The sequence below is a fragment of the Heptranchias perlo genome, chromosome 29 (genome assembly GCF_035084215.1).
Source record: "Heptranchias perlo isolate sHepPer1 chromosome 29, sHepPer1.hap1, whole genome shotgun sequence".
NCBI lineage: Eukaryota > Metazoa > Chordata > Chondrichthyes > Hexanchiformes > Hexanchidae > Heptranchias > Heptranchias perlo.
This window is the reverse complement of record NC_090353.1, coordinates 35,323,363-35,351,300: the sequence shown is the minus strand read 5'-3', so window position 1 is coordinate 35,351,300 and position 27,938 is coordinate 35,323,363. Positions and strand designations below refer to the sequence as shown.

At 45.0% G+C, this 27,938-nt stretch overlaps 2 protein-coding genes across 3 annotated transcripts; one reads left to right on the top strand and one right to left on the bottom strand.

Moving 5' to 3' along the window:
* Nucleotides 1-3,939: 3,939 nt before the first annotated feature.
* On the bottom strand, nt 3,940-4,823 carry LOC137299802 (testis-specific serine/threonine-protein kinase 6-like). Its single transcript, XM_067968740.1, has one exon. The coding sequence runs from the start codon at nt 4,821-4,823 to the stop codon at nt 4,014-4,016; it is 810 nt and encodes a 269-aa protein (XP_067824841.1). The 3' UTR covers nt 3,940-4,013.
* Nucleotides 4,824-7,234: 2,411 nt separating this feature from the next.
* armc6 (armadillo repeat containing 6) lies at nt 7,235-26,940 on the top strand. Of its 2 annotated transcripts, none has more exons than XM_067968508.1 (8): nt 7,235-7,328; nt 10,305-10,459; nt 10,602-10,681; nt 13,000-13,570; nt 14,725-14,870; nt 17,287-17,418; nt 18,619-18,744; nt 19,844-26,940. In XM_067968508.1, the coding sequence occupies exons 2-8, from the start codon at nt 10,339-10,341 to the stop codon at nt 20,054-20,056; spliced, it is 1,389 nt and encodes a 462-aa protein (XP_067824609.1). In that variant the 5' UTR covers nt 7,235-7,328; nt 10,305-10,338; the 3' UTR covers nt 20,057-26,940. The 2 variants fall into 2 exon arrangements, with proteins under 2 accessions (XP_067824609.1, XP_067824608.1); XM_067968507.1 differs by having other exon boundaries at nt 7,236-7,328; nt 18,619-18,756.
* The last annotated feature ends 998 nt before the right edge of the window (nt 26,941-27,938 follow it).

Here is a 27,938-nt window from a genome sequence, read left to right as displayed (position 1 = left end):
TTGGATCATAGCTGATCTTCACCTCAACTCCATTTACCCACTTTGCTCCATATCCCTTGATACTCGTACCTAATCTACCTATCGCAGTCTCTCAAATTTCAATTCACCCAACATCCACAGCCTTTTGGGGGAGAGAGTTCCAAATTTCTACCACCCTTTGTGTGAAGAAGTGCTTCCTGATATCACCCCTGAACAGCCTAGCTCTAATTTTAAGGTAATGCCCCCTTGTTCTGGACTCCCCCACCAGAGGAAATAGTTTCTCTGCATCTACACTATTGAATCATTTTAACATTTTAAACACCTCGATAGCCTGTCCATTAATTGGCTCCAACATTAGTTGCTCTGTCTGTGAAAGTGTGCATTCAATATAATATATACTGGCCAATTAACATTAGTATCTTTTGTAATTGAATCCGCAGAAGTGAACATTTGCATATATATTATAAAATATTACAAATTCTGCTATACTTACTTTCTTGGCTTCAGTCTGAATGTTGATTCTGACTGCCCTGTATCTACTTGTATGTAATGGAACTCGGATATGTAAAACCTGAACCAGATAGTGTGACTTTTGCGAGTGCGTTTCTTCAATCTTTCCAAAGGCAGACCAAACTGATGCTAGACGAGATTTGGTTTGAATCGGTAACCTGCTTTATTCCACAGCAAAATGAATGTGCAGAGCAATAGTTATGATCAAATTCACTTAGTTCAATCAATACAACTTATCTCCTACATTACAACATTGACTACACTGAAAGAAAGTACTTAATTGACTGTGAAGAGCCTTGGGACATCCTGAGGTCGTGAAAGACGCTGTATAATTGCAAGTCTTTCTTTTCTTGGTGCATTGGGTTAACATAAGCAGTCCTGTGCTGATCTCCTCTTCCCTGAGCTGCTGCTCTACAATCCTCTCAGTAGCTCCATCATTGCCTACTAAAACATTGAACTGCATGGGTGAATAAACTCTCACTTCCTTGACCTCTGCATAATAAAAACATCCCATTGAAACTCTGGCCAACTCTGTGGTCAACCACAGCCCCTGAACGCAGGCAACGAACGTAATGGCGGTCCTTTACCAGTTTGCCATGTACTATTGTGATGGAGCCAGTGTCTTGCCAAGAGTGGTTGACTCTTAACTGCCCTCTGAAGTGGCCAAACAAGTCACCAAGTTGTATCAAGACTGCTACAAAAGAGCACATATGCGTTTCAGCAGTTCAAGAAGGCGGCCCACCACCTTCTCACCTTCACTAGGGATGGGCAATAAATGCCAGCCTTGCCAGCGACGGCCACATCTCCGAAAATGAATAACGATTTTAAAAAAACACAAGATGTGTGAGCCATTCCCAGTGACTGGGTGAAGGTACGGAGTCATCTATACTGACAGTCACCACATAACTTACAAGCTCACGTGGCCTTCGCATCTTTGCCTCTCTTCCTGCAATCTGCGTTGATCTTCTTCTCAATCTTCCTCCGCTATTCGTCACTCAAGTTCCAATTGAAATTCGAGCTCTTTTAGCTGAAAATCTTTTGTGCTTTCGTCGGCCGCCAATCTCGCAAACTCAAGCTCCACTTCCTCTGATTTGCTGTTTCTATTCCAATCACCTTTCAATTTTAACTGTTTCAAATAGTCTTCGTTGCCAGAGTACTTCAGTGTTGCAGGTAGCTCTCACCAAACTGTTACAAATTCAGGGCTGCCGTAGATACCTTCTTGGGTCTGTCACCGCCCCCCCCCCGCCCATTCCCCATCCCCGTAAGTGATTTGAGCATCTTACTTTTCTGGGAGTTGACTCACACTGCCTATCCACCAGTATGATAGCAGGACCCGGGTGTGTAACAGTGGAACCCTGTGTGATCTGAAGCAGATGTACGTGTCTTTCACACATTTCTTCACTCCTTCCACAGGTGGACTGAGTTAACAATAGATGAGGAGAGGCTTGATTTGAATCGTTAAACTGTTTTATTCCACAATAAGGCGAACGTACGCAGCAATAGTTGTGATCAACTTCATTTACTTCAATTGATACAACTCTACGTAATCCTATGTTATATCTGCGTAACAACAGAAAAATAATGAACACGCTATGCTACCCCACTTCAATGGGTTACTTTGTTTCACTGGAAGAGATTAACTTCCCTGCATTCTGACCTATGGCCCAGGACAGTACCGCCTCTCCCTGCAGACTCCTGTGCAGGGTCCGGTTTGCAAAATCCAGACTGCCTTTTTGGTGTCCATGTTTCTGCGTCTCTTTCTTTTAACACCAGCTTCACGGACAGGCCGTGATCAAAGGGTTGTCCAACAATGGGTGAAAGGTGCCTTTCTGATTACGCAGATGATGTAAGGCAGGGAAATGGATTTAAGATGCAGATCAGTCATTATCTAATTGAATGTCAGCTCAGACTCAAGGGGCTGAATGGCCTCCTCCTGTTCCTATGTTCCTTCCTAAGTTAATAAATTGTTTATTAGTCTGTGGAGAAAACAATTTCCATTTAGCACATGAACTACTGTTTGTCTGGTTTCCCACTCCTGTTAAAAAAATATTGAGAGAACACACATTGGTTTTAAAAACCCAGCATTAAAAGAAATTATTTTTCTAAATCCTTTCCGTAGAAAGATGGTGTAAAATTTCCTGAAAGGTGACGTGAAGGCATTGTACATTTTGATTGCTCGGTGCTGGGAGAGGTGTCCAGTTCCTGGTGGAGGTGAAACATTACCAGCATCATTTCATATAACACACACTGGCCAATTAATGCCACTGTCGTTTAATTAATGATGAGTTTTCGTTTTCAGTTCTCCGTATTCCTCCCATGAAAACAATAGGGGTAATCGCACAATCTGGCACTCCCGCTGGGCGTTGCACTAGCAGGTTGGAGAAATGGGTCAAAGTGTCCTCGCCCTGTCTCCGACCTGTGCTCCCCTCGAACAGGGTCCCCAGATGGAAGAATCAAATCGCGCAATTCCCCCTAATGACTCTTGGGCCAGTACAGTTTCATGAGCGTTAACAGCCATAGGAAGAGGAGCAGGCCATTCAGCCACTCGAGCCTCTTCTGCCATCTGGTACCTCACCCAATGCCTATTCTTCATATTATGAATAGCTTCAGCAGGCCAATTGACCATGAGAGGCATCACAGCTGAGCCCACTCCTTTTCTGACCTTAGATCTACACCAGCTATTTTCCAGCAGCTTGTGATCAGAAGTGGGAATTCTGCTGATTCTTTTTCTTCCCCCTCCCTACCACCACCCCCCACTTTGAAAGCTCTGAGGACATTATTAGTGCCCAAACTCACTGAGCGAGAACGTGGGAGCTGTCTGATCTGAATGGCCCAGTACCACACCAGGAGGTGAAGGCCGATCAAGTGATGCATAGTTATATAGAGTCGACAACACAGAATCAGGCCATTCGGCCCAACTGATCTATGCCAGTGTTTATGCTTCACACGAGCCTCCTCCCATCCCTCTTCATCTCACCCTATCAGCATAGCCTTCTATTCCTTTCTCCCTCATGTATTTATCCAGCTTCCCCTTAAATGCATCTGTTATTTGCCTCAACTACTCCTTGTGGTAGCGAGTTCCATATTCTCACCACTCTCTGGGTAAAGAAATTTCTCCTGAATTCCTTATTGGATTTATTAGTGATTATCTTATATTTATGGCCCCTAGTTTTGGACTCCCCCACAAATGGAAACATCTTCTCCACGTCTACCCTATCAAACCCCTTCATAATCTGCTGGTTAAGATTTTTAAATCTCTAACTAGAGCGGCCTTTCAAAACTGCCAAGTACCCCAATGAAGATGGCAGTGGAATCTCACGGGACAACTCCAAAATTGGTTTGCCATACACACGATTCACCACGTAGAATCTCCTTCGATCAAAGTTTCAACGTTTGAGTTTAAAAAAAAAAGCTTGTGCACTTTCAAAAGCTTTAATTGCGAATGGTTTTAGAAAGGTCGTTACACTCATTATGGTAACACTATGAAGAAACTAATGTTCGTGCCCCGTAGGGTTTTGGTTGTTCTACTTGTCTCTAAGCCATGCATGCTTGACAATTTGGTTGGCAGCTGGTCGTCCTGAGGGGCAGAACTGCAGCAGCTCCCTAATCAAAGACTGGCATTTCTCCTCTAGTTGAATGCTGTCTGGGTAGACCACTCCTTTCTGCTGGCTCTTGGGCAATTTGCTGATGTTTGAGTCATCAAAAGGCATGCACCCAGTCACTATCACATAAAGGATGATCCCCAGGCTCCAAATGTCATACTTTTTGGGGTCATAGGGGACTCCCATTAGGACCTCAGGTGGGGCATAGGCCGCAGAGCCACAGTAAGTGCTGCTGAGATCAGGATAGCCATGGATCTTCTTGCCAAATCCAAAATCGGTGATCTTTACCTGCATTTCTTCAGTCAACAGGATGTTTTCACACTTGAGGTCGCGGTGGACAATGTCGTGCTCGTGAAGATATTTGACAGCACAGGCGATCTGGGAAAACAAGTGGCGGGCTTCGTTGCATGGGATGTGGCCCCTGTGTTGAATCAACTGAAGGAGATCCGTTGCCGCTTGCTCCATGACAATGTAGAGCTTCCCATTGCAAACCTCAATGAATTCATAAACCTGAACAATATGAGGGTGTTTGATTCCTCTCAGGATGGCCAACTCCCTTGGCAAGAACTTATTGACAAAGTCTGGTGGAGCCTTCTTCCTGTCCACTACCTTTATGGCAACATTCTCCCTGTACTTCTTGGAACTGCCTACTTTAACTTTGGAGTAACTGCCCTCGCCGATGGTTTTCCCTAGTTTATAACCTAACTCTGCCAGAAATGTGTCTCCGGACATGGTGTATAGCCATGTTTTTTTTCCCAATTTTTTTTTTGAGATATTAGCCTTGTGAGTAAACCAGTTCATACATGTGCTGTAATAATTTGCAATTGTGAAGTTTCTGCAGGCATCATGCGCCTTGTGGCTATTTATAGACATGGCCTTGGAAAAAATGTTTTTGAAATGTTGACAAAAGTAGCATCTTTTCAATCCTGGGAATCCCAGAAAGGATTATAGGTCAGAATGGTTTGACGGGGAATCAGACTGTAAAGAGCTGAACGATAAAGGAGTAATGACAAAAGAAGCTCTGCATTATCTTCAGCCCATGCCCAGTGAATGTCCCCGCCAAACTCAAAAGATATATCTAGATCTTGGGGATCATCCTATATACAAATTAGTGCTTAATTCCTCAGCCATTTGCTTCTTTACAATCTATTTTATGTGTTTAAAGCTTATTTGCTTTTATTCTGAGTGGCTTGCGTTGTAGCGAGGTTGACAACCATATTTTGGCCCCTCCATGGATGACATCAGGTGACCTTTTAGCTCGCCGCAGATGCAAGAGGTCAAACTGACATTGCTGACCACTGTGACATCACACGTTTTGACAGCCAAAGAGGGAGCCGTGACCTCATCAACCCAGCAAGTTATTATGGGATAGGCTGATGAGCTGAGGTAACTTCACTGAGATAGAAACACCGACTTAATGAGGGGACATGGGAGAGATAGAAGTCTGACTCAGGCACAGGCACGATAGGCCAAATGGCCTCCTTCTGTGCTGTATCATTTTATGACTCATGAGGCAACTACCTCTCCTAGTTACGTACCTTATTTATACCACAGGTAATTGTGATATTCAATAAATGTGGTTTGGAAAAACTTTTCGCTCCCTTCATAATGAACTTAGGGCTTCTCAGCTTAAGGCTATTGTGTCTTAGAATAATTGTTATGTGAAAAAGGTCCCCAACTAAAGCAGTGAACACTGACTTGATTAACAACTGTAACATGAGCTGGAGGAATATCTGTTTAGCAATGGGAACTGAGGGTTATAAGGATAAATAGAGAGCTAGACTTTAGGAAGGATGTCAAAGCCTTGGGGAATGTTGGTTGAGGGATAAATATCTGCCAGGGTTCCAGAGAGAACTCCCCAACTCCTCTTCGAAATAGTGCCATGGGATCTTTTACTTCCACCCGAGAGGGTAGACGGGGCCTCGGTTTAACGTCTCATCTGAAGGGCAGCAGCTCCTCACTGGAGTGTCAACATCTTCAGCAGCACATTAACTGCCCAGTTAACACACTGCTGCTTGCGGGATTTTGCTGTGTGCAAAGTGGTTGCCACGTTTGTCTGCATAAAAAAATTCTCCTCACCTCATCACTGGCTCTTTTGGGGCGACTTACTTGAATGACTTATTTGGAGTTATTTGGAGAGACTGGAGAAGCTGGGATTGTTCTCCTTAAAGCAGAGAAGGCTAAAGGGAGATTTGATAGAGGTATTCTAAATCATGAAGGGTTTTGATAGAGTAAATAAGGAGAAATTGTTTCCAGTGGAAGTAGTGTTGGTAACTAGAGGACACAGATTTAAGGTAATTGGCAAAAGAGCCAGTGATGAGGTGAGGAGAATTTTTTTTTTATGTAGACAAACGTGGCAGCCACTTTGCACACAGCAAAATCCCGCAAGCAGCAGTGTGTTAACTGGGCAGTTAATGTGCTGCTGATGATGTTGACACTCCAGTGAGGAGCTGCTGCCCTTCAGATGAGACGTTAAACCGAGGCCCCGTCTACCCTCTCGGGTGGATGTAAAAGATCCCATGGCCACTATTTCGAAGAGGAGTTGGGGAGTTCTCTCTGGAGTCCTGGCAGATATTTATCCCTCAACTAACATCACTAAAACTGATTATGTGGTCATTATCACATTGCTGATTGTGGGATCTTGCTGTGCGCAAATTGGCTGCTGCGATTCCTACATTACAACAGTGACTACACTTCAAAAGTACTTCATTGGCTGTAAACTGAGCTAAGCTGGCAGCATCAAGTAATTTAAATTATGCAGACAAAAATGACACATAGCTCATGTGACTCTTTAAGCCCCAAAACAGCAACAACCTCCTTTGGGAAGAAAAAAATGCTTGTGATCTAATTTTGTGTGTATGTTTTTAAATGATGCAGGAGTTCCTGTACAACTAACGTTTTTAATAAAAAGAATAAAAATGCATTTAGCACCAGAGGAGTTGAAGTGAACCCAGTGCACTATCAGTGTGAACAACAGCTGCACAGGCCAGAGCTGGGAATTTGAACTTAAAACAAAATAATTCCTCCCTCCCTCCTTCCCATGCGCAAAAAGAAATCCAAGAAACGTAAGATTGTTTTACCGGAAGTAGGCGCGCAGGGGAAACTCTTCCGCCCCTCTGTGGCCTGGTGGAGAGGAAAGAGGAGGGAACGAATCTCCGCGGCTGCCATAGTAACAGGAGGGAGCACTGAGCGGGGGAAGGAGAAGGGTGTGGTACACGGAGGGCCTGCAGAGCTGAGGTAGGTTAATGATAATTAAACTCACTAATTCAGCACAGCAATGGGACGGTTTCACCCCCAGTGTTCTTCAGCAATTTTATTTTTTTAAAAAAAATTGGATTCATTGGCTCTCCTCTAATATAAGCCATTTCCAGTCGTCATGAGACCGTATTAACATTTTGCATCGAGTTACATCGAATGTACAGCACAGAGACAGGCCATTCGGCCCAACTGGTCTGTCCTGGTGTTTATGCTCCACATGATCCTCCTCCCTCCCTCCCTCCCTACTTCATTTCACCCTATCAGCATATCCTTCTATTCCTTTCTCCCTCATGTGTTTATCGAGCTTCCCCTTAAATCCATCTACACTATTCGCCTCAACTACTCCTTGTGGCAGGGAGTTCCACGTTCTCTGGATAAAGCAGTTTCTGCTGGATTCCCGATTGGATTTATGAGCGATGATTTTATATTTATGACCCCTAGTTCTGGTCGTCTCCACAAGTGGAAACATCTTCTCTACGTCTACCCTTTCATAACCTTAAAGACCTCTATTAGGTCACCCCTCAACCTTCTCTTTTCTAGAGAAAAGAGCCCCAGCTTGTTCAGTCTTTCCTGATAAGGACATCCTCTCAGTTCTGGTATCATCCTTGTGAATCTTTTTTGCACCCTTTCCACTGTCTCTATATCCTTTTTATAATATGAAGCCCAGAACTGTGCACAATACTCAAGTGTGGTCCAACCAATGCTCTATATAAGTTTAACATAACTTCTTTGCTTTGCCTTTTTATGGCCTTATTAACCTCCGTTGCTACTTTTAGTGATTTGTATATCTGTACGTCTAGATCCCTCTGCTCCTCTATCCCATTTAGGCTCTTGTTATCCAAGCAGTATGTGGCCTCCTTATTCTTCTTATGAAAATGCACCACCTCACACTTATCTATATTGAAATTAATTTGCCAATTACATGCCCTTTCTGCAAGTTTATTAATGTCCTCTTGTATTAACGACACCCCACAATTTGGTGTCATCCGCAAATTTTGAAATTGTATTTCCGAATCCCGAATCCAAATCGTTAATGTAAATTGTGAACATCAATGGTCCCAGCACCGATTCCTGTGGAACACCACTTCCCACCTTTTGCCAGTCTGAGCAGTTACCCTTAACCCCTACTCTCTTTTCTATTTTGTAGCCAACTTGCTATTCATTCTGCTATCTGTCCCCGACTCCACCTGCTTTGACCTTAGCCATGAGTCTACAATGCGGCACCTTATCGAAAACCTTTTGCAAATCCAAATATATTACATGTACTGCATTACTCTTTCTGTGAGGGACCATCCCAAAATTATATTCATTTTACAAAAGTGTAAAACAAATTACTTGGGTGGAATTAAATGGGTTCATATCCCCTTTTATGCCTTTTGCAGGCAAACATTTTCTTTTATGTCCAAGGCAGACGCTTTGCTGCTCCCACTGCTCAGTGTCAAGAAGGTCCCAGGTTTACATAGTTACATAGAAATTACAGCACAGAAATAGGCCGTTTGGCCCAACTGGTCTGTGCTGGCATTTATGGTCCACACGAGCCTCCTCCCACCTTGATACCTGATGTGTGCTGTTAGCCAATATCAGCTCGGTAGGATTCTGTATCATTCAGTGTCAGGAAGGCCCTGGGTTTGATACTAACGTCATCAATGTCGCCACTTTTTTTCAGTAATGCTTATTGACATGTACAATTTTTATAGAGTATTCAATTTAACTGAAAAATGTCCACCAGCACAATTGTAGTTGGCTTGTGTCTGGAGAGAGCATTGTGGGCAGTGTATCATTTGTGTGAAGTACTGATGGTTATAGGTCTGTCACTGATTGGGTAGTGATGGAAGTGAGGAATTAAGGATATCGCACAAGCATATTGCCTTGTGTTTGATTTTTCCTATCATGTTTTGGTCCTTTGCAAAGAAGGAACAAGCAAACAAACTTGTATTTGTACAACAGCTTTCACAACCTCAGGAGGTCTTAAAGTACTTTTGAAGTGTAGTGAGTGTTGTAATGTAGGAAAAAACAGCAGCCAGTTTGTGCACAGCAAGGTCCCACAAATGACTAGATAATTTGGTTTGATGGTATTGGTTGAGGGCTAATTATTGGCCGGATACCTGGGAGAGCTCCCCTGCTCTTACTTGAATGCCATTGAATTTATTACATCCACCTGAGAGGGCAGATGGGGCCACGGTTTAATGTCTCATCTGAAAGACGGCACCTCCAACAGTGCAGCACTCCTTCAACACTGGCACTTGAGTGACAGCCTAGATTATGTGCTTGTCTGTGGAGTGGAGCTTGAACCTACGACCTTCTGACTCAGAGGCGAGAATGCTACTGACTGACCAAAGATGAGACTACCGTTGACCTGTACAAGCCCAGTGGTGATACTGCTCATTCTATCCTTATCCCAGCATACTTTTGAGCCAATTTGTGGCCTCAAGCGATGCTTTGTTTATTTCCCTTTTAAAAGAGACCAGGCAAAATCCAGAGATGAAAAGAAGAGCAGCGAAAGACCATCCAGACATGGTGCTGCCATTGACCCAACCTCCCGAATCATGCAATCTCCTGGGAGAGACAACAAAAAAAACTGGGGTCAATACGAAGAAGAAGTTGCATTTATATAGCACCTTTCACGACCTCAGAACGTCCCAAAGTCCTTTGAAGTGTCGTCACTGTTGTAATGTAGGAAATTTAGAAAAAACAATGGAGAATTTCTCTGCAACTACCTAAACTCTGGGAGACTGCAATAACCCATTAGTCCTTCTAATTCCAGCTCACCCTTTTGGGAATCCATGCACACCGCATGCTTCGGTAATCTGTTCCAGAAGCGATGACTGTCTGCAAAGAAATACTTCCTAATATCTAACCTAACACCTTGCCAAAGGATTTTACATACCTGCCCCAAACAAATCAATCTGTGCTTTTTAAATTTTCATAAAATACATTTTTTTTTAAATGTCACAGAGTTCTACTGTAAGGAAGTGAAATTTCCCCAAGAATGGCTAGCAGACGGATTACGCAGGAGACATTCGATACTGTAGTGCAAGAAAACATGACTGAGTTTGAAATGGAGCCAGAAGAGGCTCTGAATGAAGCAATACAACAATTTGAGTCACAAGGTGTGTGAAGTTTTGAACATTCAGAGTAAAGGGATCGCACAAAGCACATTGGGAGTCAGTTGCACTAAAGTCGTTCGGTGAATCAACTGACAGAGCTGGAGATTTTTAACGTTCTTTGGGATCTGTTTCTGTTTCTCTGTAGGTGTTGACTTGATCAATGTGGTGAAAGCTGTCCAGAAGACGACTGCAGAAACAAGTGATCAGAAACACAATGTCCTACAGGTGATGGCAATGTTTGAGAGGCTGATGTAATTTTAAAAATATCTTTGTTTAGTTTTTGCAAATGGAACCATCACCTGGTAGGGGTGTTTCTGTGGTGACCATCTCTCTTTTAAAAGTAAATTCCATTTGTTTTGAAACAGTTTTCCACTTCAGATGGTGCACCTCCTGTGCTCTCAGCCCCCTCCCAACAAACATCTGACCACCAGCTACATTTCCTTGTTGAAATCATCGACGACTCCTTTTCCACACTGTTCCTCCACCCTTCAAAAATGCGGTCACTGCCGCCTCCCCCATAAAGGTCCACCCTCAACACCTGCATCCTCTCCAACTACTGCTTTATCTCTGACCCCCCGCCCCCCCACTTTGCCTCTAAGTCCTTGACTGCTCACCTGCGAAAGTACCTCTTCCACGAGTGCCTGTACAAATTCTTTCAGTCGAGTTTCTGCCCTGGTCTGAGTCACCATTGCCATCCTTCATGACTACGACCGTATCACTTTATCCCCCCTTGTCCTGCTTGATGTCCCTGTAGTGTTTAACTCCCATTCTCCTCCACTGCTTCTCTTCTGTGACACCAGCTTCACCTGGTTCCCCTCCCGTCTGTCACATTCCTGCCAGAAACCTGCAATATTTTCTCCCTCCCTCCACAGATTTCTTGGGCGTGCCCCAAGGTTCCCCCCTCCCCCTCAATTCCTCGTCTGCATGTGGCCCCCTTGACAACACGATCCTCAGTCTGCTTTCCATATGTATACTGACATAGCCCAACTCTACCACCACCCTTGCTGTCTGATTGCTTGTCCAACATCAACAACTTGCAATTCGATGCCTGTAGCGAGTTTCCGATCATCGCCATGCTGTACTGGAAGTGGAGGACAGGAATATCTGTACAGTCGCCCCCCCCAACTCCGCCGCCTTACTTCTCCCTGTGCCTGGTTACAAAGTGACATTAACATTGATGGAGAGCCTGGATCAGGTTGTCTGTTCATTTAGTTGGTATGTGATATTTGGATGCAAATACCCAAGGAGAGGGAGATATTAAGTGGGGTAGAGGAAGAATGAATGCCTTTCAGACAGCATGTTCTGTGTTCTGTGCCAACAGCTATCCCGATTTCTTGTCCTTTTGTAGGTATGAATTTCCATTGGCACTGAGCCTTAGACACCCAATGAAGTACCTTTTTTTTTTGAAGTATAGTAGCTGTTATAATGGAGGAAAAGCGACAGTCAATTTGTGCACAGCAAGCTCCCACAAACAGCAATGAGATAGTGACCAGATAAGTTGCTTTTTTTTTTAGTGATGTTGGTTGAGGGATCGATATTGGCCAGGACACTGGGGAGAACTCCCCTGCTCTTCAGATTATGCCGTTGGATCTTTTACACCCACCCAAGAGGGCAGACGGGGCGTCGGTTTAATGCCTCATCCAAAAGACGGTGCCTTCGACATTGCAGCATTCCCTCAGTACTGCACTGTGAGTGTCAGCCTGGATTATGTGCTCAAGTCTCTGGAGTGGGGCTTGAACCCCTAACCTTCTGACTTAGAGACGAGAGTGCTACCCACTGCGCCATGGCTCATACAGTGCTTTCGCTCTCCGTTTATGGACTGAGTGTGAGGACACGGATTCAGGCCTCTCCAATTCTGCTCAGTTTCCAATTGCATGCAAAATTGGATGGGGGAGCCTGCCTGATTCACTATTGTATGTCACCTGGTGATCACCCAAGTGGGGATTAGTGGAGGGGATGGGCAGGTTGCCCATCCACTAGAGGCATTGGACTCCATCAGGCCTACACTTACTGGGGAGAACAATTTGAGTGTGCATACCCTCAGGAGGGTAGATACTCTTGGCATGAAACACCCTCAATGATGTTAACTGCACCAATGTTTCTAACTTGACGATGGAATCCCTGCTTGAGCCAATAACGCACTGGGTGGCTCCGGGTGGCTTTCTGGGGCTAAAACTATGGCTGGAACCTGGTCAGCTCATGCCCCACGCATGTTTTATTTTTCAAATTAAGAAAGATAAGCAAAGACCCAAGGCGTACATTGCAGGAAACCACCTAGGTTAAAGGGAGTAGGAGAAACAATTGAGGTCAATCAGGAACTAGCGGTCATGGGATGCCAAGCTTGGAGGAAGGAAAGACCAAGAATTAAGAAGTTGGGGTTAATTTCCAGATCCTGGAAAAGAACGAGTTGAGAGTATGGGATAGTGCATTGGTTCTTTATTTCAGTATAATGAGGATCTGGGGAAGGGGGAAACCTTCTTTGTGACCCAAAGATTGCAACATGGTGAAGTTGTCCTGTGAAGTGATTAATTGTGTGTTTGTAGGCCCTGGATGCGCTTCAGAAAGCTCTGGACCTCATGGATCTTGACGAAATGGGGGACCATCTGACTAACTTCACCAAGCAGTGCAGTCTCGACTTCGCGCACCGCCATCTGGCAGCTGAAAAGTCAGCATATTCCACCGTCCTCTCCTCCTGTAAAGAACTGATGTCTGACAGGCCCTGCCTGTTGAAGGGAGTCCAGGCCTTAGCTGCCCTGCTGGACGGGCAGCCAGATCTCCTTGACTCGGAGGGCCAGGACCTCCTCCTTGACATCTTAAAGCAGAACCAGAGCGACGCGGCCCTGAACGTGGTGACTATCCGCGCAATCCATCACAGCTGCCTGATGCACGAGCAGAATCGGCAGGACCTGGTGCAGCGGGGGGTTCTCCCCTTACTGACTGGTGCCATCGTGATCCACGGCACCCAGCCTGACGTGATCAGGGAGGCGAGCAGCACCCTGAGAGTCATGACCTTTGATGACGACATCAGAGTTCCCTTTGGCCGTGCCCACGATCATGCCAAGTTGATAGTGATGGAAAATGACGGACTCCGGATCATCATTGAAGCTGCAAAAGGTAGGAGACAAAACCGTGAAGGGGAAACTACCCTAATAAATAATAATGTACCTGAGCCTTTAGGACAGCCTGCTGCCAGTTTTAAAGCAATATGTATTTAAGTGTTGGGGTAAAGTTTGAGTGAGGTAGTTACTTATTTTTTCCCTCCTCTCCCACAACAGAGCAAGACTGAACAAGTCCCAGCTCTGAACCTGCCATCAATTGAACAAATATTTAGGAACCAAGGGTCTAATGAGAGTGAGGAGCTGAAAGTAATTAATACTAGTAAAGAAAAAGTACTGGAGAAATTAATGGGCCGAAAAACCAACCTGATGGCCGACACCCTAGTGTTCTACTAGAGGTGGCTGCAGAGATAGTGGATGCATTGGTTACAATTTTTCAAATGGCCCCGTTTATCCCAACTCTCTGTTTTCTGTCCGTTAACCAATCCTGTATCCATGCTAATTTATTGCCCCCAACCCCATGAGCCTTTATCTTGCATAACAAGCTTTCATGTGGCACCTTATCGGATGCCTTTTGGAAATCTAAATATACTACATCCACTGCTTCCCCTTTATCTACCCTACTAGTTATCTAGCCTGTTCTGATTTGTTATTTTCTTATTTAATTACCAATGTTCTTGCTGACATATTTCTGCCTCCTTCAGCCGTGGCTCAGTGGGCAGCACTCTCGCCTCTGAGTCAGAAGGTTGTGGGTTCAAGCCCAGAGACTTGAGCACAAAATCCAGGCTGACACTCCCAGTTCAGTACTGAGGGAGTACTGCACTGTCGGAGGTACCGTCTTTCTGATGAAATGTTAAACCGAGGCCCCTGTCTGCCCTCTCAGGTGGACGTAAAAAAAAAATCCATCACACTATTTCGAAGAAGAGCAGGGGAGTTCTCCCTGGTGTCCTGGGACAATATTTATCCTTCAACCAACATCACTTAAAAAAAAAACAGATGATCACGTCATTATCTCATTGCTGTTTGTGGGATCTTGCTGTGCGCAAATTGGCTGCCGCGTTTCCTACATTACAGCAGTGACTACGCTTCAGAAGTTCTTCATTGACTGGGGCTGAATGGCTTACTCCTGTTCCCATGTTCCTAAGTGCTTTGGGACGTCCGGAGGCCGTTAAAGGCGCTATATAAATGCAAGTTCTTTCTTTTCTCGCTCAGCATTCACAGACAACCCGTTGGTCCTCAGTGAGCTGTGCGCCACGCTGTCTCGCCTTGCCGTCAGGAACGAGTTCTGCCAGGATATCGTGGATCTCGGAGGCCTGAACTTCATGGTAGCGCTGCTGGCGGACTGTATCGACCATCGGGTGCGGAGCATCTCGTCTCATTCTGGGGCTCTTCTCTAGAAAAGAGAAGGCTGAGGGGCGATCTGATGGAGGTCTTTAAGATTACGAAGGGGTTTGATAGGGTAGATGTTGAGAATATGTTTCTACTTGTGGGGGAGACCAAAGCTCGGGGCCATCAATCAAAGATAGTCTCTACTAAAATCCAGTAAGGAGTTCAGGAGAAACTTCTTCACTCAGAGTGTGGTTAGAATGTGGAACTCGTTACCACATGGAGTAGTTAATGCATTTAAGGGGCAGCTCGATAAACACATGAAGGAGAAAGGTTTAGTAGGATATGTTGATAGGGTGAGATGAATTAAATAGAGTGGGAGGAGGCTCGTGTGGAGCATTATCACCGGCATAGACCTGTTGGGCCGATTGGCCTGTTTCTGTGCTGCAAATTCTGTGAGATTCTATATAATTCCTCTTATAAGGCTTTTTTTTTTGAAGCTGTGTTACTTATCGCTGCACTCTTGCTCATTCCCTTTTGTGCTAAATTATATAGCTGACACCCCTATGCAGAGACGGGAAACACTTGACTGTGCGAACATGGGCCTGTACAATTGCGGTATATGGGACACTTGTGTGACGATTGCGGTTAGTAGATGTGAAGAGCTGAAAAAATGTCACACTCGATCTTATAAGGCAATGGAGATGCTCACAGGGAGCCCTGGTTGGGGATTGTGTGCTCTGACCCTGTCTGTCCTGGCCTGCTCAAGGGAGGACGGGCATTCAGACTTTATTACATGCATTGAAGCCCTGTGATTATTCGCACATGCACATGTGACATCTTTTCCTTTGGTGAGTGGAATCACTGGTGAGGAACTTTTCTGCTACTTGTCCAACAACTTTGCATTTATGTTGTGACTTCACCGAACAAGTGTCCTAACTGTTAGGAAATGGATGTTTCTATAAGTTTATTAGTAATTCCTCCAGATAATTGGGGTTCAAAGGCATTTATTGACTTTCATTGAAATTAAGCATACAATGATAACTCTTATTAATAATAATTACATATATTTAAGCACATACTTACGATAATACGAGTGACTGGAGAATTCACACATTACAGTTCCCAGGCTTGCAGGGAACGGCTGATCAGGCCTCATCGAATTCCAAAGTATATGTTCTAATCGCCCACCTTTTAAACCTTTCTTTCACTTCTGGCTACTTGAGAATCTGCATGTTTCCACATTACTTCATCCAATTAGCTGCCATAGGTTCTGTTTTAACTAGAATCGCTCCCCAAGCCTTCACCTTGACTGAATTATCAATCAAGTCATTCGACTGGAGACAGTTACAGGGAACAAAGGTCTTCTACAGGGGACATTAACACAGCAGAGTCACTATCTGAAGCCATAGCTTTCCGACTTGATGGTCAAAACATGTCCATAGATATCTCACTGCTGAGAGATGTATGGTAGCTCTCAAGGCTGAGTGGGGAATGATTCTAGTTAAAACTGAAGCTATGGCAGCTAATTGGATGAGGTAACGTGGGAACATGCAGATTCTCACGTAGCCAGAAGTGAAAGAAAGGTTTAAAAGGTGGGCGATTAGAACAGATGCTGAGTGAACAAAGTTTGTGGCCCCTCCTTATCAGCTAAAACCCTGTCGGACTGGAATCCCTTTTACTAACTGAACATTGCTCACAGAAACTCACTTAAAAGCTAAAGTCAATATGAAGAATTAACCTTTTCCTTACACGACTGTGCTAGAGGGACAGCACTGAGCATCACGCAGCACCAGAGAGCGATATGGGGAGATGACTGAGGTTTGGTCCAAGAAGAGAGTTTTAAAGGTGAGGCTTTTGAAGGTGGGGAAGAGCGGTAGCAAAGGGTTTTGGATAGAATGTGAGTGTAGGGATCTGGTGGCTGTAAACTCTGCTGTTGATGTTGGAGTAGAGAGAAGAGGATGGATGGCAGGCCAGTGTTGGAACAATGGAGGTTGTGGCTGGAAGCTAGGCTGGAGAAGATTACAGAGGGATTTGAAGACAATGGGTTGGGGGAATAGGGAGCCATTGTGGGGGTGATGGGTGTGAGGAACTTTGTTTGGGACAAGTTATGACTCTCCACCTAGAGTCAAGAGGTTGACCAATTGACCAGTTCCTAGTTCTTTGGCTGAGACCAGCGGGAGGAGGTGGCTGCCCATGGGTGACACAGACTCAACTTGGGGCAAGTGTCCATTTCATGCCCACGATGGCATGGATGAGTTGGTAACTCGATCTGTGTACATGGTGACCACAAGTGCTAATGTCCATCCCACCGCTCCCGTGGCACAGTGTGCTCATATTCACCACCACAGCTCCCTTCACACCCCTTCGCTTACACCACTGCTCATTAGAGTGTGCACCACTGTGAGAAAGCACTCACGACTTTTTTTTTGTCCCCCCAAATTGCAGGAACTTGTGCGGCAGGTGCTGAGCGCGTTCCGAGCAATCGCAGGTAATGACGAGGTGAAGGACGCGATTATCAATGCTGGCGGAACAGACCTGATAGTGTTAGCCATGAACCGTCACATGGGAAGCCCGCAGGTACAGAGCTTTCAAACCAGCCAGAGTCCGTGGAAACGGAAGTGGGGAGGCGGGGGAGGAGAGTCAGTCTCTGCTTTCATTTGCATGCGTGGGGGAGAGGGAGGGGGTGAAGAAAGCAAGTAAAATTCTCACAATTATCCTTGCACACGTGAAGAGTCGTTCAGATCTCTCTCACTGTTGTAGTGCTGCTGACCACTATCAAAAGACACAGTCCAGGCTGTTGTGGTACTGATATGATATTGGAGCACATGGCCAGAGACGAGATATGAGAGGTGCAAGCTGTGTCATGTTAATGTTCACAAGTTGCCACCATTCATCAGGACGATGCTGTTAACTTTTGTACTCCTCCGGCACATTTCATAGAATGCACCAAGGCTTTCTGTGCAATAAACACAATTAATGGTGTCCGTCTTAACAACATTATTTCATTTGCCCTTTCAAAAGCTTTTGAATTGATTAGCTCAAAGTACTTCAACAAAGACACTTACTCCGATATGTTCTCTCATGATACGTCCACTGCTTATCACGTTAACACCAACACGCCCGATATAAACAGTGGGGGCTGTAGCTAGCAGCGCTGTAACTTCAACACTTCTGTGAAATTGTAGGGTTTCTGTTTCAACTCGCTTTACTCTTTAGGTTAATCAGAGGTAAGATCAATTTAAACTTCTCTAAAAATTGGTTTTATTAACATTAAAACTCAAGAAGTTTTGCTCTGTCTCCTGCCTCTCACTTTAGAATGGTTGCTCTTATACCATCCTCACTGACAAAAACAAGTAACTTCCAGTAACTTTCCTCTCTCACTTTCCCGTGATTACACAGTCTGATGCTACAGAAACAGCACCTGGTGTTTTACCACCATTTCCCACACTCTCTCTAGGCCTCCTTATCCATAGCCTCCCAGACAGTCTGAATAACACTTTTCGAATGCGGCCAACCTTCCCAGCATTCCGCTTTGAGCAGTCAGTTTAACCATCCCTTTGTTGAATTAATACTTTTAATCAAACTCAGCTTCTTTAGCAGGTAATAATCAATGCAGGGTTTCTAGCCCATTCTTTTAGTTTCCTTAAAAGTCCAAAATGGGTAGCAAGACGTTTTTCGAAAGCAGTTTTAAAACCTTTGCCCCTTCCCCTGTTACCCTGAATGGTCGGCAGGGTGAGGCTGAGGTTGTGCCGCTGACAGTGTTCTCCGTTGGTGCAGATCTGCGAGCAAGGCTGTGCGGCCTTAGGGATGGTTGCCCTGCGGAAGCCGGAAAACTGTAGAGTGATCATGGAGGGCAGCGGAGCGTTGATGGCCCTGCAGGCGATGAAAACTCACCCGGCTGAGGTGAATGTCCAGGTGAGATGGGTTCCGGGACCGGGCTCTGCCGTGACCCTAATTCTATCGAATTGCCCCATAGCCTAAAGCCGGGGGTACAAGGTTACAGGGAAAGACTGGAGAAAGTGGAGCTTCTCCACGTCGATAGATGGTGGCTAAGAGGGGGCCTTGTAAATGACACGGACAAGGTAAATGCAGTGCGCTAAAACTACAACAATTTGCATTTATATAGCGCCTTTAACGTAGTAAAACGTCACAAGGCACTTCATAGGAGCGATTATCAGACAAAATTTGACACTGAGCTACATAAGGAGATAATAGGACAGGTGATCAAAAACTTGGTCAAAGAGGTAGGTTTTAAGGAGTGACTTAAAGGAAAAGAGAGAGGTGGAGAGGTTTAGGGAGAGAATTCCAGAGCTTAAGGCCTAGACAACTGAAGTCACGGTAACCAATGGTGGAGCGAAGGAAATTGACGATCTGCAAGAGGCCAGAATTATAAGTTAAACGGTGACCGTAGGAGGAGGGGGACTCGGGTTCAAATGGGCGGTAAGCAAATATACCACTGAGGTCAGGAATTTCTTCACACGGACAGTGATCAACACAGGGAAAAGAGTGCTGGGATCATTGAAACAGTTGGAAGCTATGATAGATGCAACTTGTAGGGTCTTTCTGGATGGATGGGCTGAATGGCCTTCCTTGTTTGTACCTATGTAGAGTTGTTGGCGACGAGTGTCACCTCTCGTGAGTTAGCCGAGAGCCACTTGTGGAACCGTAGCCCAGCAAGTCGGGGAAGAATTCCCTTGTCTCACAACATGAGGGTCCGTTCCCATGACACATGCAAACTCACTGAGGATCCTTCCACTAAAATAACCAATTACATGGCTGCGAGGGGAGGGAGGGAGTGTTTAGTTATGATGCTCCGGCCAACATGAGTGTGGGGCAGGCTTGATGGACCAGCTGGTCTTTTCCTGCCCGTTTCGTATGTTCAACACAGGGCAGTGCATCTACCAACTGAGCCATGTCGAGGGGCCGGGGGGTGGTGGGGAGAGAGGGGAGAGTCCACAGTCGAACCTCCATTATAACGTTTACTCATCTTTCTATTTAACAGAAGCAGGCCTGCATGCTGCTTCGTAACCTGGTGGCCCGCAACCCTGACTTTATCCAGCTGATACTGGAGATGGGAGCAGAACTGCTGATCCTACGAGCTAAGACCACACACAGGGACTGCGAGGACTTGGCGAAAGCTGCCCTGAGAGACCTGGGCTGCAAAGTGGAGCTTCACGAGCTCTGGACGGGGCAGAAAGGCGGGATCTGCCGTTGAGTGACATTTCCGAATAAGACAAAACTTCTCGAACAAGGCCATAACCCTGAAAACTAAAACATCATGTTTCAGCACACGGGAAAGAGTGTGATTATTTAATTTACTTCGTTACTGGTTTTCCAACATTTAACCCCCCCCCCTCCCCTGGTGGTCATCTGAAATGTTGCTAAAAGACCAAGGAACTCTGAGGTGACCACTTCAACCACAGTGAGTTGAGGAACTACCTGCTGCATCACCCACCACCTGTACTTCACATTAATGGGACTTCTTGTGTTGCAGCTAAGGGCTGCGAGACGGGGCAGACCATCGGCTGGTGGTCTCTGCCTCATGCCATGCGAACCCTCCAAGGATCCTTCCACTGAAAATAACCAATTACGTGTTGCCACGTCTGAAAGTTCTCCCAGTTTTACAGGTAATTGGGTTCTACAAATTCCACTGCTTTGTGCTCCAGGGATCTGCTTTTTATTTTGCAGTAGTTTCAGCCACAGAATGTAAAGTGCTTTGAGACCAGTGGTTGTGATGATGTATTTTTGCCTCTTAACACCAGAGGATAGTAAAGCATTTATAAACACCAATTTTGGGAGCTTCCGTATCTTGAAGCAGGTTGAGCCTGACATTAAACGTGCGACTTTATAGACTCTGATGTCTGTGTGTGTCTCCCTTTCCCCTCGTCTCACCAGTAGATCAATCTGACAATATTTAACCACCACACTCAATGTTTGAACATGTTGCATTCCAGACTGCATTAATCTCGACTTTTCTGCCTGCGTTGTTTTCAAAAATAATTTATTTGAAGTGCCACAGCCTCACTGGGTCTGTGAATGGAATTTAGCAAACATTACTTAGCCATTAAACATAGAAAATAGGAGCATTGTAGGCCATTCGGCCCTTCGGGCCTGCTCCGCCATTCAAAATGATCATGGCTGATCGTCTAACTTAGTACCCTTTTCCCGCTTTTTCCCCATATCCCTTGATCCCTTTAGCATTAACATATCTATTTCCTTCTTGAATACATCTAATGCCTGGGCCTCCACAGCCTTCTGTGTTGGAGAATTCCACAGGTTCACCACCCTCTGAGTGAAGAAATTTCTCCTCATCTCGGTTCTAAATGGCATACCCCGTATCCTGAGACTGTGACCCCTGGTTCTGGACTCCCCAGCCATCGGGAACATCCTCCCTGCATCTAGTCTGTCTAGTCCTGTTAGAATTTTATATGTTTCGATGAGATCACCTCTCATTCTTCTAAACTCTAGTGAATATAGGCCTAGTCGACCCAATCTCCCCTCATACGTCAGTCCTGCCATCCCAGGAATCAGTCTGGTAAACCTTTGTTGCACTCCCTCCATGGCAAGGACATCCTTCCTCAGATAAGGAGACCAAAGCTGCACACAATACTCCAGATGTGGTCTCACCAAGGCCCTGTATAACTGCAGTAAGACATCCCTGCTCCTGTACTCAAATCCTTTTGCAATGAAGGCCAACATACCATTCGCCTTCCTAATTGCTTGCTGCACCTGAAGGCTCGCTTTCAGCGACTGGTGTACAAGGACACCCAGGTCTCGTTGCACCTCCCCTTTTCCCAATCTATCACCATTCAGATAATGATCTGCCTTTCTGTTTTTACAACCAAAGTGGATTAACCTCACATTTATCCATGTTATACTGCATCTGCCATGTTTTTGCCCACTCACCCAACTTGTCTAAATCACATTGGAGCCTCTTTGCATCTTCCTCACAGCTCACATTCCACCCCAGCTTTGTGTCATCTGCAAACTTGGAAATGTTACATTTAGTTCCCTCATCCAAATCATTGATATATATTGTGAATAGCTGGGACCCAAGCACTGATCCCTGCAGTACCCCACTAGTCACTGCCTGCCTATCACTGTCTATCAATCAATTCTCAATCCATGCCAGTATATTCCCCCCAATCCCATGTGCTTTAATTTTGCAGACTAAGCTCTTGTGTGGGACCTTATCAAAAGTCTTCTGAAAATCCAAATACACCATATCTACTGGTTCTCCCCTATCTATTCTACTAGTTACATCCTCAAAAAACTCCAGTAGATTTGTTAAGCATGATTTCCCTTTCACAAACCCATGCTGACTTTGTCCAATCCCGTTAATGCCCTGCAAGTGTTCTGTTATCACATCCAGCAAGGTCCATCAAGCCTGTCCCACATCCCGTGAACGAATAATGAAAAAATAATAGACTCTAGCATTTTCCCCACTACTGATGTTAGGCTAACTGGTCTGTAATTCCCTGTTTTTTCTCTCCCTCCTTTTTAAAATAGTGGGGTTACATTTCCCACCCTCCAATCTGTAGGAACTGTTCCAGAGTCTATGGAATTTTGGAAGATGATCACCAATGCATCCACTATTTCTAGGGCCACTTCCTTTAGTACTCTGGGATGTAGATTATCAGGCCCTGGGGATTTGTCAGCCTTTAGCCCCATTAATTTCCCTAGCACTTTTTTTTACTAATACTGGTTTCCTTCAGTTCCTCCCTCTCACAAGACCCTTGGTTCCCTAACATTTCTGGGAGCTTATTTGTGTCCTCCTTTGTGAAGATATAACCAAAGTATCTGTTTAATTGTTCTGCCATTTCTTTGTTCCCCATTATAATTTCCCCCATTTCTGACTGTAAGGGACTTACATTTGTCTTCACTAATCTTTTTCTCTTGACATATTTATAGAAGCTTTGACAGTCAGTTTTTATGTTCCTTACTAGTTTACTCTCATTTTTTCCCCTCTTAATCAATCTCTTTGTCCTCCTTTGCTGAATTCTGAACTGCTCCCAATCCTCAGGCTTGCCGTTTTTTCTGGCAATTTTTTATGTCTCCTCTTTAGATCTAATACTATCCCTAATTTCTTTTGTAAGCCACGGTTGAGCCACCTTTCCTGTTTTATTTTTGCACCAGACGAATGAATAATTGTTGTAATTCCTTTAGTAAAATTCCCCAATCTATCATAGCCAACTCGCACCTCATACTTTCGTAATTTCCTTTATTTAGATTCAGGACCCTAGTTTCAGATTCAACTGCTTCACCCTCCATCTTAAAGAGGAATTCTATCATGTTATGGTCGCTCTTCCCTAAGGGACCCCGCACAGCAGGATTGTTTAATTAATCCTTTCTCATTGCACAATACCCAGTCTAGGATCGCCTGTTCTCTTGTTGGTTCCTCAACGTATTGGTCTAGAAAACCATCATGTACACACTCCAGGAATTTCTCCCCCACAGTATTATTGCTAATTTGGTTTCACCAATCTATTTGTAGATTAAGGTCACCCGTGATTATAGTTGTACCCTTATTGCATGGGTCTCTGATTTCCTTTTAATGCCCTCCCCTACATCTCCACTACTGTTTGGGGGCCTATAGACAACCCCCACCAACGTTTTCTGCCCCTTGGTGTTTCTTAGCTCCACCCGTACAGATTCCACATCGTGATTTTCCGAGCCAATATCCTTCCTCACTATTGCATTGATTTCCTCCTTTACTAACAACGCTACCCCACCTCCTTTCCCTTTTTGCCTGTCCTTTCTAAATATTGAATACCACTGTTCAGTTCCCATCCTTGGTCACCCTGCAGCCATGTTTCCGTAATCGCAACTATATCATAACCGTTAATATCTATCTGCGCTGTCAATTCATCTAGCTTACTGCGAATGCTCCGCGCATTAAGACACAATGCCTTTAGACTTGTCTTTTTAAGATTGCTAGTCATCTTAGTTTTATTTTGCACTGTGGCCCTATTTGTTTATCGCCCTTGTTTTCTCTGCCTTCCACTATTGCTTCTTCCCTTTCTGTCTTTCGTTTCTATCCTTGTTTCCCCCTCCTCTGTCTCCCTGCTCAGGTTCCCATCCCCCTGCCATTCTAGTTTAAACCTTCCCCAACAGCACCAGCAAACACCCCCGCAAGGACATCGGTCCCTGTCCTGCTCGGGTGTAACCTGTCCCGCATGTACAGGTCCCACCTTCCCCAGAACCGGACCCAATGTCCCAGGATCTAAATCCCTCCCTCCTACACCATCCCTGCAGCCATGCATTCATCTGATCTATTCTCCTGTTCCTATACTCACTAGCACATTGCACTGGTAATTGCAGCGATTTCTGCACATTAGTTGAGACTCTGTTTATACATTATTATATTGCAAAACATCCAAAAGAAAATTTTAAGCCTGATTAGTATTCCAGCAAGGTGGGACATGATGGAGAGGGGATTCTCTCCGTCATGGTCGATGACGGAAAGGAGACAATAATTGGGAGTCCTCCACATTTCTTTATAACCTGAGAACTCGACAATCTTTGCCATTTTGTTTTAAAACAAAGTTTTTCCCCCCACAAACTCCCCAGCTCCTTCTGGCCCCTCCATCCTGAAGCCCTGACTCTAATCGAGATCGCAGGTGGGCAGTTGAGCCGTTGCTGTTAACCCGGGATAGGCATTTTACTGCTAATTGTCAAAGCACGTCAGTGGAGCTACGCTGTGGTAGCTGTTTTGAGCCCTGGATTTGGACTTCCATTTACATTACAGTCTTGCGCTTGGAGGCAGTGTGCAATATATGAGTGAGGTAGCCTTTTTTGTTCTGCTTGCGGGAGAGGTGAGGGGCTGAAATTTCAGTCCACCACTACAGTTCAAGAATGTGATTTTCACACTGCTAACCCACACAGAGATTTCTCTGAAAGCCCACCCGTTAGTCTTTCTCTTTCCAGTGTAGAGCAGCCTGCTGTGTATTTCCACAATTTTCTGTTTTTCTTTTTATCTTGACATTCAAGCCAGATGTTTTAAATGTTGTATCTGCGTGGATTTTTTTTCAGTTATAAATTCCTATGTCCACATTTATAATAGGAACTGCCTGTGTAAACTTGTCACACTGTAATTACAGGAGAAACTATTTCCTCTGGTGGGGGAATTGAATACGAGGGGACATAATCTTAAAATTAGAGCCAGGCCGTTCAGTAGCGAAATCAGGAAGCACTTTTCACTGTAAGGGGAGTGGAAAGCTGGAACACTCTTCTCCCCCCTAAAAGGTTGTGGATGCTGGGGGATAATTGGAGCTTTTAAGACTGAGATAGATAGATTTTTGTTAGGCAAAGGTATCAAGGGATACGGAGCAAAGGCAGGTAAATGGAGTTGAGGTACAGATCATCCCTGATCTAATTGAATGGCGGAGTAGGCTGGAGGGGCTGAATGATCTTCTCCTGTTCCTCTGTTCCCATTCATCCTCCATCCCTCTTGCTGGTCCCTTCAGAGTCATGGACTTCATGTACCCAAAGCAGAAATGTACAAGTTTTTTGTCTTCATGGGCGACGTAGCCACATACTATTGAGCCTCCTGGGCCACATGTAAGTTTAAATCCCTGTTCCTGTTAATGTGCGGTAAGTCTCAAGCTGTGAATGCTAACAACCCTGGTGTTTGTGATTTCGGGTTTATCCGCCAACAGTGCCAAGAGCAGCCCTGTGCAAACCTCCAGATCCACAAAGTTCAAGCTGGGCAACAGCAAATGAGAAATGTAAGCTCAAATAGGACTGAGTTGTCTGGGCTTTGAGGGCCCAATTACCAGCACTCGGTGAGGGTTAACGTTTGTCCATGAGCTGTAGTTTGGACACTAATGTTCAACGGGATGGGACAGGCAGCCTACTTCCTGACTACATGACAGGAGCCCCCCCCCCAACCCCGACCCCGGGACGTTGACAAGTTGAAAAGGCTGTTTTAAAAAAAAACATATGGGATCCTGGGTTTTATTAATAGAGGCACAGAGGACAAAAGCAAAGAGGTTATGGTAAACCTTTATAAAACACTGGTTAGGCCTAACCTGGAGTATTGTGTTCAATTCTGGGCACGACACTTTAGGAAGGACGTCAAGGCCTTAGAGAGGGTGCAGAAGAGATTTACTAGAATGGTTCCAGGGATGAGGGACTTCAGTTGCATGGAGAGACTGGAGAAGCTGGGGTTGTTCTCCGTAGAGCAGAGAAGGTTACGAGGAGATTCAATCGAGGTGTTCAAAATCATGAAGGGTTTTGATAGAGTAAATAAGGAGAAACTGTTTCTAGAAGGGTGATTTAAGGTGATTGGCAAAAGAACCGGAGGTGATATGAGGAAACATTTTTTTACGCAGCGAGTTGTTATGATCTGGAATGCGCTGCCTGAAAGGGCGGTGGAAGCAGATTCAATAGTAACTTTCAAAAGGGAATTGGGTAAATACTTGAAGGGAAAAAATTTACAGGGCTATGGGGAAAGAAGAGGGTGAGAAGGACTAATGGGATAGCTCTCTCACAGAGCTGGCACAGGCACGATGGGCCAAATGGCCTCCTTCTGTGCTGTACCTACTATGATACTATGCTACAGTTGGCCTCAGTGCCCCGGGCTACAGAGGGGATGAAATCAACCAGGGTTCCCAATCTCTGTCCAGTGACCCCTGCTGGAAAGAGTGAATTAGTAGACATCAGGTGAGTGCACAATCGGGCTCAACTTTGATGCTTATCACAGACAAATAGCCTGCCGGACTATCACTGTGCAGGTTTGTACTTGTGGTCTGCACTGGTGCAACTATACCCTGCCAGAGTCAGCTTCTTCAGCAGAGGGGAGAAGGAGAAAGTTAAAACAAAAAACCCCCCAAAAATTATAGATCCCGAGGCAGCAATTCCTGATAAATAGACCTTTCAATAAAGAGCCTTGTTGATGCATGCCTGATAGTGTCATCCTTATAATCTTACCATGTTCTGTTGTAATGTAATCGTTTTTTTTAATCATTTTTAAAAATTCAGTACGTAATATTTGATGTGTTCATTTGTGCCAGATCTTGCAATGGGTATTCCTTCAAGCTTCCTTGTACGACTGTCTCAATAAAATAAAACCCGAGCTGAAATCTGCTTTATACCTTACTTTTATTGGAGCCTCTCTTCACAACTATACCCGCTGACGCTGATTGGAAAACGTAGGGACGTTTCTGGCCAATACTGGGGCTTAGATGACAATCTCAGTTTCCAGCAGAGAAATGGCCATATGAAGAAATTGAACCGTCCCTCCTCTCCCGCTGTGCTACAATCCACAATCCTTATCATTTTCTCCACTAATCTGAATCTGCTGTATTTACTCATATATAAGACTAAAAGTTTAGGGGTGGTTGTCTTATACACAGGTGGTATGTAGCTGCCTGTCTGTGGACTGACACAGCCATGGCTCAGTGGGTAGCACTCTCCCCTCTGAGTCAGAAGGTTGTGGGTTTAAGTCCCACTCCAGGGATTTGAGCACAAAATCCAGGCTGACACTCCTAGTGCAGTACTGAGGGAGCGCTGCACTGCCGTCTTTCGGATGAGATGTCTGCCCCCTCAGGTGGACGTAAAAGATCCTATGGCTCTATTTCATGAAGAGGAGCAGGGGAATTCTCCCCGGTGTCCTGGCCAACACTTATCCCTCATACAGCACCACAAAAAAACAGATTATCTGGTCATTATCACAATGCTGTTTGTGGGATCTTGCTGTGCGCAAATTGGCTGCCGCTTTTCCTACATTATAACAGTGAATACACTTCAAAAAAGTACTTAATTGGCTGTAAAGCGCTTTGGGACCTACTGAGGTTGTGAAAGGTGCTATATAAATGCAAGTCTTTCTTCATTGTTTTCCAGTACAGTTTGCATTTCTCTTGCACCCTCTCTGTGCACAGAGTGATGAGCGAAACATTTAAATCCCTGCTCTTGAGAGCTGGTATGTGTATTAAATACTTCTTATCTGTATTTTTGGCTGCAAAGGGTGGGCGGGGAGTTGTCTTAATTGGCAGATTGCTATGTTTGCACAATTCTGGCCTCTTGTGCATCCCACACTCCTTTCGCCCCATCATTGGCGGCCGTGCCTTCAGCCACCTAGGCCCTAAACTCTGGAA

What these genes read in the sequence shown, in the direction of transcription:
- LOC137299802 (XM_067968740.1), bottom strand. Translation starts at nt 4,823, where the DNA reads ATGTCCGGAGACACATTTCTGGCAGAGTTAGGTTATAAACTAGGGAAA.
- armc6 (XM_067968507.1), top strand. Translation starts at nt 10,339, where the DNA reads ATGGCTAGCAGACGGATTACGCAGGAGACATTCGATACTGTAGTGCAA. An exon ending in AGAAACACAATGTCCTACAG is followed by an intron (nt 10,682 to 12,999) that starts GTGATGGCAATG and finishes GTGTGTTTGTAG; the next exon opens with GCCCTGGATGCGCTTCAGAA. An exon ending in CATCATTGAAGCTGCAAAAG is followed by an intron (nt 13,571 to 14,724) that starts GTAGGAGACAAA and finishes TTTCTCGCTCAG; the next exon opens with CATTCACAGACAACCCGTTG.